Source organism: Erythrolamprus reginae, chromosome 11 (genome assembly GCF_031021105.1).
Source record: "Erythrolamprus reginae isolate rEryReg1 chromosome 11, rEryReg1.hap1, whole genome shotgun sequence".
NCBI classification, from domain to species: Eukaryota; Metazoa; Chordata; class Lepidosauria; order Squamata; family Dipsadidae; genus Erythrolamprus; species Erythrolamprus reginae.
The window spans coordinates 5,873,791-5,887,001 of record NC_091960.1 but is presented as its reverse complement, the minus strand read 5'-3'; the positions used below and the strand labels follow the sequence as shown (position 1 = coordinate 5,887,001).

Here is a 13,211-nt window from a genome sequence, read left to right as displayed (position 1 = left end):
GTCCTCCAGACTATATAGATTGAGTTCATTAAGGCGTAATATAGAGTTGATATTGTTTATACTGATTTAATGTAATTTTTCAAAGTAAGGTGGCAAAAAGATTGTTGTCTTTTGAGGTTTTCTTTATTTTGATAATATTACATAAGTTCTATAGAATGTTTTTTTATAATGGAAGAAAATAAGCCTCCACTGAATGATTAATAGAAAAAGGAAAAATTTATATATGTTTTACGTTAAGCATGGTTTTACTGTTTGTACTTATGTATTGTTTTTTATTCTATGTTGGAGAAAAATAAAATTTATATTTGGACTCATGTGCGAGAGCCTACGCTCATAATTCAATGCCTAGGTAGGGCAAAAAGAGCTTCCTTCGCTCCCCGGAGGCCCTTGGAGGCTGGAAATGGCCTGGATATTTCCCAATTTCTGGTGGGCCTGGTAGGCTCGTATTTCATCCTCCCAAGGCTTCCCTGGGGCTGGGGGAGGGTAAAAATGCCCTCCTCCATCCCCCCGGAGGCTCTCTGGAAGCCCAAAATACCTACCAGAGCCTCTGTGTGAGCTGAGCTAGGGCAACAGCTCAAGTGCCACCTGTGACACCCGTGTCATAGGTTCGCCATCACTGTTCTAGAGCCTGACCACCTTTTTTACACTGCGGTGACCAAAACTGAATGCAGTATTCCAAGTGTGGTCTTTTTTTTTTTAAATATTTTTTATTATTTTCAAAGTAAAACAAACAGACACATACAACATTAAACATTTAAGGAGCTACTGTTGCTCCGCTTATCATAGAAGTCTAACTAATACAAAATATAAAAAGCTCTAACTGTTACAAGATCTAAGCAGAAAAGCCACACTTGAAGATTACATTATCATTAAATTTAATTATAGATTTATTTATTTTAATTTTTTTAAAGATTAAGATTATTAATTGAGTTTCTTTATATATATATATTTTTGAACAAAAAATAATAATAATATACTTATATGTATATATATATATCAAAAAGCAATAAACAAATTATTAGTAATACAAAAAGGAAATAATATAAACACTTCTGGGTTAGTTATAATATAAACTATATAAACTATATAATTCTATCTTATAATTTTTAAGTAATCATTTATTCTTATATGTTTAATTTTTAATACTATTTTTAACATTCCACCAATCATATACTTTATCCCAAATTTTATAAAATTCTGTTTCAGTTTGATTGTTCAACCTTTTAGTCATCATATCTAGTTCTGCACACTCTATGATTTTTTTAAACACCTCAGAGTCTTTCGGTATCGTCTTTTCTTTCCATTTCTGTGCGAATGTTATCCCTGCCGCGGTCAATATATGTATTATTAAATAGTGGTCTTATCAGGGCATTATAAAGGGGTATTAAAAGGTCACATGATTAGATCAAAATTGATTTATACAAGAAATACCTCCAACTGGTGGTGGGGTATGATTGATTGATTGATTTATTTATTTATTATGCCGCCCCGCTCCGGAGACTTGGGGCGGCTAACAGCAACAATAAAACAGTGTACAATAGTAATCTGATGTTAAAAACAATTAAAAAGCCCATTAATATAAAAAAACCAAACATACATACATAAAGACATACCATGCATAAAATTGTAAAGGCCTAGGGGAAAAGAGGATCTCGATTCCCCCATGCCTGACGGCAGAGGTGGGTTTTAAGTAGCTTACGAAAGGCAAGGAGGGTGGGGGCAATTCTAATCTCTGGGGGGAGTTGGTTCCAGAGGGCCGGGGCTGCCACAGAGAAGGCTCTTCCCCTGGGTCCCGCCAAGCGGCATTGTTTAGTTGACGGGACCCGGAGAAGATCCACTCTGTCCCTGAGATATGATTGTCTGGTGGTGGGCACATTCACTGAGCACATGTTGTGTGTGTGTTTTATATTATAAAAATCAATAAAAATACTACTAATAAAAAAAGAGCCTCAACACCTTTTTTACACTGTGGTGACCAAAACTGAATGCAGTATTCCAAGTGTGATCTTATCAGGGCATTATAAAAGGGTATTCAAAGGTCAGAGGATTAGATCAAAATTGCAGGAGGATCCTGCCCACTTTCCATTTATCTTTTTTTTTAATAACCTGACTCCTAAAAGGTTATACAACTCTTGAAGTGGGGACATCTTTTTAAAAAAATTCCAGACGTTTCAAAGTTCTGGATTAGAGCTGCTTAATACATTTAACAGCTATCGTTGCAAGTGTGTCCAAAAATAGTGGCATCACTCTGAGTACATTTCCCAGGCTTAGTAAAGTTGACGTGATCCAACTTGGTTCTTCGATGGCTTCCTTTTTGTTTCTGAGCTGCTCAATCTCTTCGTTCAGTTGGCTCGCGTAGTTCCAGAATCCCTCTTCCAATAAAGCCTTTTGTTCCTGCAGACAGAGCAAACGTCAACATTGTTAGACTGAAAACAAACCACCCAAAAAATCAATACACATAACACTTGAGCCCCCAGAATTCCTGGTCCAGAATTGACATGGTCTGGACTGGTATAGAAATAGGGAATCGTTTTAGAGGGAATTGAGATGAAACCTACCCTGTTTCCCCGAAAATAAGACGTACCCCGAAAGTAAGGCATGTCAGAGGTTTTGCAGAATTTGCTAATATAAGGCACCCCCCGAAAATAAGGCGTAGTCAAGTTTACATACGGTACAGTGGGAAAACATACGGTACAATTCAAAGCTGTTCATAGCGGTACCGTAATAATGTGGCGCCCCCTGCTGGCCCCTTCCATCGCTTTGTACCATCCAGTACAGCAGACATAGTCTGCTGCTGTCTCACCGCCATTACAGTCTTGGTTAATCTTTGCCTAATTACAAGAAACAATTGCTGAAATAATAGTGCTACCTTGAGTTTGCTTTGAGTCATCCTTTCAAACTCTTCCCTTAATTGTTTCCTTTCTTCCTCCATCTTCTCCTGTAGCTTCTGACAGTTCATCTCATAACTCTGTTTCAGGTCCGCCAACATCTGTTGGAGCTTTTCCTTTTCCTGTTTCTGGGCCTCTTCCTCTAGTTCTTTGGCTTTGGCCTTCATTTTTTGATCTAAACCAAGAAAAAAACCAAAGGACAAAGGTGGCTAGATTTGGTGGCAAATAATGTGATGAATAAATACAGGGTGCAATTTTTTTTAAAAAAGTAATTTACTGAACAGATTTGCACAAACACTTAAATTTCTTCAAAGTGCTGTCCTTGGGCCTCGACACATTTTTTCCAGAGACTCTGACACGACCTGTACGCGCCCTGGAAGGTGTCTTCGGGGACCTCTCACAAGGTCTTCATCACAGCTGATTGGATCTCTTCTATGGACAAAAAAACGGGTTCCTTTCAGGGCTGGGAACAAAAAGAAGTCTGCTGGGGTGACGTCAGGACTATAGGGGGGTGGGGCAGCGTTGGCACCTGGTGTTTGGCCAAGAACTCGCAGACTCATAGCGCGTTGTGGCAAGGCACATTTTTCGTCCATAGAAGAGATCCAATCAGTCGTGACGAAGACCTTGCGAGAGGTCCCCAAAGACTCCTTCCAGGACGCATACCGGTCCAAGCAGAGTCGCTGGAAAAAATGTGTAGAGGCCCAAGGACAGTACTTTGAAGAATTTTAAGTGTTTGTGCAAATCTGTTCAATAAATTACTTTTAAAAAATAATTACTTTTGGAACTCACCCTGTAGATTTGGCATACAGGCAGTCCCTGCTCAACTGTAGTAATTGGGACCAGTTTGTTAACACCTTTACCTGCTATTTCTTTATCCTTCTCTTGAAGGCTCACATCACTTTGAAGGATGGTTTTGCTGACGTTTTCTTTGTTTTGGAGTAATTCTTTCAGGATCTTCCCAGCCTGGAGAGGAGAGTGAAGAAGCAATATAGAATTGCTAGCAATAAGAAGGAAGCTTTGCCAAAGTAAACCACTGAACAATCTCCCTGAAGCAAAGCTCTCAAGTGGATGACAAAATGAGTATTAATTTAGCAACCCTCGTCACTTTGTACCATTACTCCTTTCTTGGGCGTCTCAGAGAATTGTTTCTCCACTTCTTGGAGGTCATTTAGAAATTCCTGGTGGCCACCACCTCGGGAGTAGCTTCCGTTCTTGATATTTTCCTCCAGGTTCTCAGAGAGTGAGCTCAATAAAGCTGAACAGATTTCAGAGGATTTCTGCTCATTTTTGCTGCAGTACTCTTCCTTTTTGCTCTCCAGAGTTTTCTGTTAGGAATAAAACATAACATTTATTCTATGTACCCATTCTTATACAGAAGGCACTGGAGGCCAAGATACCAGATCCCAAGGACCCATAAAGCTTAAATACCATCCATGAATGGACCCATGGAAAGCTACAAAGAACCATCAAAGAGGACCTTGACATCTAAGAGGTTGTGGACTGTCAACAATGTGTCCTCAGGTGGCTCTTAACATGTTCTGCCACATGTTAGGAAGACATGTGTGGGCACCATTGTCACAGCATTTGAAGCTCTGGCTTTGCGGAGGGATCACTTCTCTTCTGCTATGGTTGTTTTTATGTACTCAGATATCTGGCAGCCTTGTTGGATCAGCATGTGTCATGTCGGTCGATCATGTGCGAGGGCCTCCCAGGAGATGGTGTCGATATTGATGGGCTTGGTATTCAGAACCTCATGGCAGTGCAACAGACCCATCAATATAATAATAATAATAATTTTTTAAAAACAAGAAAAAAACCAGAAAAACAGAACATCCAAGAACTGTTTCAGATTCTTAGAATCTAGACATTTTAATATCTCTTTGATCCTAGTAGCAGATTCTTGGGTGATAAATGTAGTCCTTGACTTACAACAGTTCGTTGACCATCCAAAGTTGGTCGTCACCCAAGTCAACAAAGACATGCTAGGTGCTGAGGTTCTTGGACATCTGGAGACAAATGACTTACACAATTCATGACTTTTGGCTGAGCAACCAAAATTGACCCAATGTAAATATACAAGAGATGTACATATCTCGCTATGATGAAGGCACATATTTGCGATGAATCCCCACTGCTGCTGCGCGGAATCTGGGCCCCTGTGCTGTAATTATGGACTGTTCATCTTTAAGCAGCCACTGGAGATAGGTAATGTCTGAGTGGTCAGGGTGCCTTGCAATTAGTGGTAAAATATGTTTTTCCCTAATGTCTGTATAAAAGGAGAATCTCAAGAGCATGTGTCCCTCAGATCACATAGTTTCTGGGCAAGATCTATTTAACTTGTACATATTTTAATCTTGTATCTTATACACTGCTCAAAAAAATAAAGGGAACACTTAAAAAACAGAATACAACTCCAAGTCAATCAAACTTCTGTGAAATCAAACTGTCCACTTAGGAAGCAACACTGATTGACAGTCAATTTCACATGCTGTTGTGAAAATGGAATAGTTGTGAAAATGAAATATTCAATGAGAATATTTCATTCATTCAAATCTAGGATGTGTTATTTGAGGGTTCCCTTTATTTTTTTGAGCAGTATATTTTAAATTCCATGTGGCATAATATGCCTTATTTTAATTGTGATCCTTCAGACACAAATTTGTCTATGAAGGTTGGTATCTTATGATTGGCCTATGATTGGCCCTGGCCTATATAGTTTATGCATGGTATGTTTGTATGGATGTATTGTTTTAAATAAGGGGTTTTAGATATTTTAATTATTAGATTTGCCATTGTATATCGTGTTTTTTATTATTGCTGTGAGCCGCCCCGAGTCTGCGGAGAGGGGCGGCATACAAATCTAATAAATGAAATGAAATGATTACCTACCATGAATTCAGCCTGGAACTGACGTGTATCATCCTTGAAAGCACGAGCCATGAACATCTGGAGGGCTTGTTCCTCGCATTTTTTGTGTACCTCCAGAAGTTCCTGCAGACTCTCAGTGGGTAGCACCAAGCTTTGCTCCATCAGTTGCACATAGCGAGCAACAGCTTCCTGCAAGGCCGCCCTGTTCTCAATCTCCGCCAAGGCCAAGACCGTGTTCTCCAGGCAGGGAACGTTCCCACTGGAGATCGTATCCACATAGGTCTTGGCTAACTGTGCCAATACTGCAGAAAGAAACATAATAGATTGTTGGAGAACCAGCTGCATATATAGAAACATAGAAGATTGACGGCAGAAAAAGACTTCATGGTCCATCTAGTCTGCCCTTATACTATTTCCTGTATTTTATCTTAGGGTGGATTTATGTTTAGCCCAGGCATGTTTCAATTCACTTACTGTGGATTTAGCAACCACGTCTGCTGGAAGTTTGTTCCAAGCATCTACTACTCTTTCAGTCAAATAATATTTTCTCAGGTTGCTTCTGATCTTTCCCCAAACTGACCTCAGATTTTGCCCCCTTGTTCTTGCGTTTACTTTCCTATTAAAAACACTTCCCTCATGAACCTTATTTAACCCTTTAACATAGTTAAATGTTTCGATTATGTCCCCCCTTTTCCCTTCTGTCCTCCAGACAAGTGTTTCCCAACCTTGGTGACTTGAAGATATTTGGACTTCAACTCCCAGAATTCCCCAGCCAGCAAATGCTGGCTGGGGAATTCTGGGAGTTGAAGTCCAGATATCTTCAAGTTGCCAAAGTTGGGAGACACTGCTCCAGACTATACAGAATGAGTTCACCTAATATTTTTATTTTTTCTCCAACACAAAGTTAAAAAACAATACATAGTTTCCAACACAAAATCCAGCTTATTGTGAAACATATACAATTTTTTTTCTTTTTACTTTGTATTCATTCAATTCAGGCTCTTATATCTCTTTCTGTCACAAAGTAACTGTAAAAACATATCATTTCTTATACTGTATATTCAAAAACCTCTTAAAGCAGTGATTCTCAACCTGGGGGTCGGGACCCCTTTGAGGGTTGAATGACCACTTCACGGGGGTCGCCTGAAACCCTGGGAAACGACAAATTTCTCCTGGTATTAGGAACTAAAGCTTCTATTCTGGCATCTTGGAACATATTTTTACCATCCGACCAATCAGGCATTTACATTGGGGGCATCGCTCTGACCTTCCTGCCAATCAACTCAAAGCTCTGTTGGGAGAATTTATTTATTATTTAGATTTGTATGCCGCCCCTCTCCGAAGACTCGGGGAATACGAGGAACTGTATTAAGAATTGGCGCTAGACTTATGGTTGGGGGGTCACCACAACACGAGGAACTGTATTAAGGGGTCGCGGCCTTAGAAAGGTTGAGAACCACTGTCTTAAAGTATAGCTTTTCAGTATCTAATATTAACACGTTACGATCACCTTTGCATTAATCGCTGGTCATCAAATTCATGAGTTCATTAAGTCTTTCCTGATAACTTTTTTTTTCCAATAAATTTTATTAATTTTCTTAAAATAGACAAAACTGACAAACATACATTTAACATACAAATGGGGTTGTATCTTCCCCGCTTATTCTAGAAGTAAAATTTCAATACAGAAAAAAGAATACATTCAAAAAATGCTTAAAATTGAAATATTACTTTAAATGAAAAGAAGAAATTTGTTTAACTTCTTATAATAAATCTTCATACATAAACTAATTCTAACATAACTCTTAAATCATATCCCTACTAATTCTAACATAACACTTAAATCATATCTCTACTAATACAATTCTCTTATTTATTTATTTGTTTGTTTATTTTTACTTTTAATATTTCTTCTTGTTTATCCATATATACACTTTGTTCCATATCTCATAAAATTCTGTTTCTTCTTGATCTTTTACCGTCTTGTCATCATATCCATTTCAGCGCAATCTAATATTTTTTTAATAACTTCCTCTTCTTTGGGGATATTTTCCCCTTTCCAATTTTGCGCATATATTAACTTTTATGCTTACGTTTTATGCTGAATTATGGGTGTTGGCACTCACTCTTTCGGCACCTGAGAAAAAATAGGTTTGCCATCACTGTCCTATAGTAATGAGTAGGAACTTACATTTGCCAGTGACGACATGTCCGCCTGGAAGAGTCTTCCCTTGAGAACTCCAACAGATGTAACGACAGAACATCTTTGCTTGTTCCACAAAATCAGGATCCAGTTCACTCTCCTCCATCTCTTCTAGGTGAGGTAACTTCTTCCTTGTTGTGGGGCGGTCAAAGATGAAACACTTCCGGGTGGGGAAGAACAGCCGGATGCATTTGCGTGGCAGATTGAACATCTCATCCTTGTCAGTGTCCCCTAGAAAAGCAAAATGTCCATCTTGAAGGTGAGTCTAAATTGCACCTGCTAGTGGTCATTTCATTGGAGAAGGCAGGACTAGAACTCACAGTCTACTAGAGTTTGGCCCAAGCCACCTGTTATGCCGGGCTTCACGTTACGAGTTAAGTCAGAAATGTAAATTCAAACACACATGCTGTTGTAAAGTAAACAGAGAGTCAGTTTATCAAAACAAAAGTATTGTACACACGCACTTTAAACAGCCAAAGTGCTCTCCCACAAACCACAAGCCTGAAATGCTGTGAAAAGCAAGAACAAAAACAGAGCAGATAAAGGCAGCTGTGAAGGCATCACAGCCACCCCCCTGCAAGAGTCCACAAACTGTACTTAACTGTGAAATATCCAAAAAGTCTTTGTAAATCCTGGAACAGTCCAAATCAAACAACACTCATCCTTCTCCAAAAGGATAATAATCTCCCATGCACACTCTCAGCAACGCTGGCAATTTATCAGCAGCCCCACTAGCCTAATTGCCCCAGCCACAGGTGTTCTCCCTTATCTTCTATAATACCTGCGCAGTTGTTCCCTTCTCATCATAAACCTGTGCCTGCGAGCATCTATTAATCCATTTTCCTCTGAGTCTGATGATGACTCACTAATGGGGTCATTAGCTAATGGGCTGCCTTCACCATCCGATTCTGCTTCCCTCCCAGAGTCTGCCCTTGACACAGAATCTTCACTGTCCGAAGCTGTGGGCAGTAAAAACGGTATCTGAGAACATGAGGTTTCTCCCAAACCAACATCAACAGTCCTCGGAGCAGGAGCTGGCCCAGAGCCAACCACAACACCAACCAGTCAGCTTTCGTGGCTAAGGTGGGACTAGAACTCACAGTCTCCTAGGAATTGGCCCAAAGCCACCCAGGCAGCTTTCAATGCTAAGGTGGAACTAGAACTCACCATCTCCTGGTTTCTAACCTGATGACTCCAGAGAGAGAGAGTGAAGAGAAAAAGTAAACTGGCTCAAGAAATTCTTTTCACTAATTATTATCATTATTATTATTATTATTATTATTATTATTATTATTATTATTATTTATTGGATTTGTATGCCACCCCTCTCTGCAGACTCGGGGCGGCTAACAACAGTAACAAAACAGTATAATCCAATACTAAAAACAGTTAAAAACCCATTATATAAAAACCAATCATACATACAGACATACCACGCATAAAATTTTAAAGGCCTAGGGGGAAAGTGTATCTCAATTCCCCCATGCCTGGCGGCAGAGGTGGGTTTTAAGCAGCTTACGAAAGGCAAGGAGGGTGGGGGCAATTCTAATCTCTGGGGGGAGTTGGTTCCAGAGGGCCGGGGCCGCCACAGAGAAGGCTCTTCCCCTGGGTCTCGCCAAACGACATTGTTTGGTTGACGGGACCCGGAGAAGATCCACTCTGTGGGACCTAACTGGTCGCTGGGATCCGTGCAGCATAACTGAGGACTGTTTTGCTTCTAATCTGGAGGAGGAAAATTTAGGGCCAGCAGCTCCTATTCCTTCTCCAAATGACCCCGTCGATCTTCACACTCCATCCATCAGCAGTACCTTTCTTTAATTCCAGAGCATGTTCGAGATAGTCGTCCTCCGTGATGGGTTGCCCATCCCGTTCCAGCTGCAGTGTGAAATCTCGCACCGACCAGACAAAAGTTGGGAAGAAGCCAACAAATTCAGAAGAGTCGTCTTCATGTCCAGAAACGGAGGAAGCCTTTGCCTTGATGTGTTTGGACAGCTCCGTCACATAACTGTTGACCACGTTTAGGAATCAATATTTGTACATAAAGTGCAGTGAATAAAGAGGGCGCCCTGGAAACAGGGGTCAAATCTAGCAGGTTTGGGAGAACTGGCAGCGGGAATTTTGAGTACAGTAGTCCCTCGCTATACCGCGCTTCACCTACTGCGGCTTCACTTCATCGCGGGTTTCTGAGGAAGCCGATCGGCAGATTTAAACAGCCCGCCGAACTCGATCGGCAGGTTTAAAAAATATATATATATATCTAAAATTGTAAATACTGTATTTAAATACTGTATCTAAAATAAATACTGTGTGGGAAGGGTTTATAAACACTTAAAACAAGGAAAACTTACCAAACATTTACAATATAAATACTTAAATAAGTACTATCAGTCGATAAATTCCCCATTGCGGATTTCACCTATTGCGGCCAGGTCTGGAACGTAACACCAGCGATAGGTGAGGGACTACTGTCGTTCAAAGATCCAGCAAATACTTCTGCTGGCAAACCCCAGGGTGGGTTGGGGATGGAGATTTCGCAATATCCTTCCCCTGCCACGCCCACCAAGCCACCACACCATGCCCAGTACACCATGCCCACAGAAGTGGTAGTAAAAAAAAAATTGAATTTCATTCCTGCCAGGAATGGTAGAGGGAAGATCTGCTACCACAGCTATTATCAAATAAATGAAAAACAACTCCCAGAATTCCTCAGTCAGCATGGGGAACTATGGCCCTTTTATAACATGTGGACCTCAACTCTAACCCAAACCTCTAATCCTAATTCAGTGATTTTCAACCTTTTTTGAGCCGCGGCACATTTTTTACATTTGCAAAACCCTGGGGCACATTGAGCGGGGGGGGGGGGGGGGCGGCTAAAAAAAGTTTGGACAAAAAGATTATCTCTCTCTCTTCTTCTCTTTCACTCTATTTCTCTCTCCCTCCCACTTTCTCTCCCTTCCTCTTTCTTTCTCTCTCTCTCTCCATCCCTCTTTCTTTCTCTTCCTTCCTTCCTCTCTTTTTTGCTCTCTTTCTCTCTCCCTCCCTCCCTCCCTCTATGTCTTTCTCTCTCTCTCCTTCCCTCCCTCTCTTTCTCTCTCTCTCTTTCTCTCTCTTGCTTTCTTTTTCTTGTTCTCTTTCTCTTGCTCGATCTTTCTCTCTCTTGCTTTCTTTCTCTCTCTCTCTCTTGCTTTCTTTCTTTCGTTCTCTCTCTCTTCCTTTCTTTCTCTCTCTGAGCTTCGCGGCACACCTGACCATGTCTCGCGGCACACTGGTTGAAAAACACTGTCCTAATTAATAACAACAACAATAACAATAACAACAGTAATAACAACAGTAATAATAATAATAATAATAACAACAACAACAACAACAACAACAACAACGGCAAAATAAAAACAACCATGGTGGGGAACTATTGCCTTTGATGACTTGTGGACTTCAACTCCCAGAATTCCTCAGTCAGCATGGGGAACTACTGTATAGTCCTTTTATGACATGTGGACCTCAATTGTAACCCAAATCTCTAACCCTAATTAATAACAACAACAACAATAATAATAATAACAAAACAACAGTAATAATAATAATAGTAGTAGTAATAATAATAACAACAATAATAATAATAACAACAACAATAATAATAACAAAAACAAAAACAACGGCAAAATAAAAACAACCATGGTGGGGAACTATGGCTCTTTTATGACTTGTGGACTTCAACTCCCAGAATTCCTCAGCCAGCGATATTTCCCCACCTCTGGCCTAGAAGAGAGCTATCTTTGAAAAGGATACTGAAGCTTTTCCAGAGCAGTCTGATCAATGGTTCCCATACTGTTGTAGATGAGGGTGCTGCTCAGCAACACGGCCAAAGCAAAGATCCAGGTATCGTTTTGAGTACTGCCCTAAAAAAGAAAAAAGATCTCTTTCTGGCGTCTTTTGTGTACAGTGTTCCCTCGATTTTCATGGAGGACGCGTTCCGAGACCGCCCGCGAAAGTTGAATTTCCGCGAAGTAGAGATGCGGAAGTAAATACACTATTTTTAGCTATGAACAGTAAGTATCCCAAGCCTTCCCATAACACTTTAAACCCCTAAACTGCAATTTCTCATTCCCTTAGCAACCATTTAGATTATTATGCACCATCTTTATTTATTAAAGTTTATTTAAAAAAATATTTATTAAAGGCGGACGAAAGTTTGGCGATGACGTATGACATCACCGGGTGGGGAAAACCGTGGTATAGGGGAAAAAACAGCGAAGTATTTTTTAATTAATATTTTTGAAAAACCGTGGTATAGCCATTTCGCAAAGTTCAAACCCGCGAAAATCGAGGGACAACTGCTTTGCAGCACCTCACTTCACTGTTCTCAGCTTTTTTGCTTCTGGGCATTCGCGGAAGCAAAAAAAAAAAAGGCAGAAATCATGTGTCCTCAAACAAATCCTGTTAGTATACATGTCAGTTCTCAGTTTTGACCATGTGACTGTTGTACGTTGAGGACTAAGTGTAATGCCATTCTTTTTTACAAGCAAATATACAAATACAAAATCACCTTGTCTGTGTCACCTAAGCCCTCCGTATCCAGAAGGACAAGCGTTTGGTTAGGCCTCCCTGGATAGGGAACGCACCACATCCAGATTCCTTTCGTTTTTGCTTGCACCGTGGAGCCCAAACCGAAACCTAAAAATTGGGGGGGGGGGGGGGGGGAAATGTGATATGATTTAGATCCCAAACGGTCATCTTGTAATAATAAGAATGTTCTTTCTGCGCCAGCTCAGGAAGCTCAAACTGCCCAAGGAGCTGCTGATTCCGTTCTACAGAGGAATCCTTGAGTCTGTCATCTGCACCTCTATCACTGTCTGGTTTGGTGCTGCAACCCAACAGGACCGACACAGACTTCAGAGGAGAATCAGAACTCCAGAAAAAACAATGGCTGCCAATCTGCCTTCCATTGAGGACCTGTAGACTGCACGAGTCAAAAAGAGGGCGGGTAAAATATTTACTGACCCCTCACATCCTGGACACAAATTGTTTCAACTCCTACCCTCAAAACGTCGCTACAGAGCACTGCACACCAAGACAACTAGACACAAGAACAGTTTTTTCCCGAACGCCATCACCCTACTAAACAAATAATTCCCTCAACACTGTCAAACTTTCTACTAAATCTGCACTTCTATTCTACTAGTTTTTCTCATAATTCCTATCACCCATTTCCTCCCATGTTGACTGTATGACTGTAACTTGTTGCTTATATC

General features: G+C 40.5%; 1 protein-coding gene across 4 annotated transcripts in view; it reads right to left on the bottom strand.

Annotated features, from left to right (window-relative positions):
• Positions 1-1,439: 1,439 nt before the first annotated feature.
• Positions 1,440-13,211, bottom strand: part of LOC139174526 (guanylate-binding protein 1-like) — a 14,772-nt gene continuing 3,000 nt past the window's right edge. For all 4 annotated transcript variants that reach the window (XM_070764959.1, XM_070764957.1, XM_070764956.1 and 1 more), the window contains exons 3-11: positions 12,506-12,633; positions 11,749-11,858; positions 9,768-9,964; positions 7,948-8,190; positions 5,778-6,058; positions 4,001-4,213; positions 3,749-3,851; positions 2,870-3,063; positions 1,440-2,394 (exon numbers count right to left, since the gene is read on the bottom strand). In XM_070764959.1, the coding sequence (XP_070621060.1) occupies positions 2,185-2,394; positions 2,870-3,063; positions 3,749-3,851; positions 4,001-4,213; positions 5,778-6,058; positions 7,948-8,190; positions 9,768-9,964; positions 11,749-11,858; positions 12,506-12,633 (1,679 nt within the window). In that variant the 3' untranslated portion in view covers positions 1,440-2,184. The remainder of the gene's footprint in view (positions 2,395-2,869; positions 3,064-3,748; positions 3,852-4,000; positions 4,214-5,777; positions 6,059-7,947; positions 8,191-9,767; positions 9,965-11,748; positions 11,859-12,505; positions 12,634-13,211) is intronic.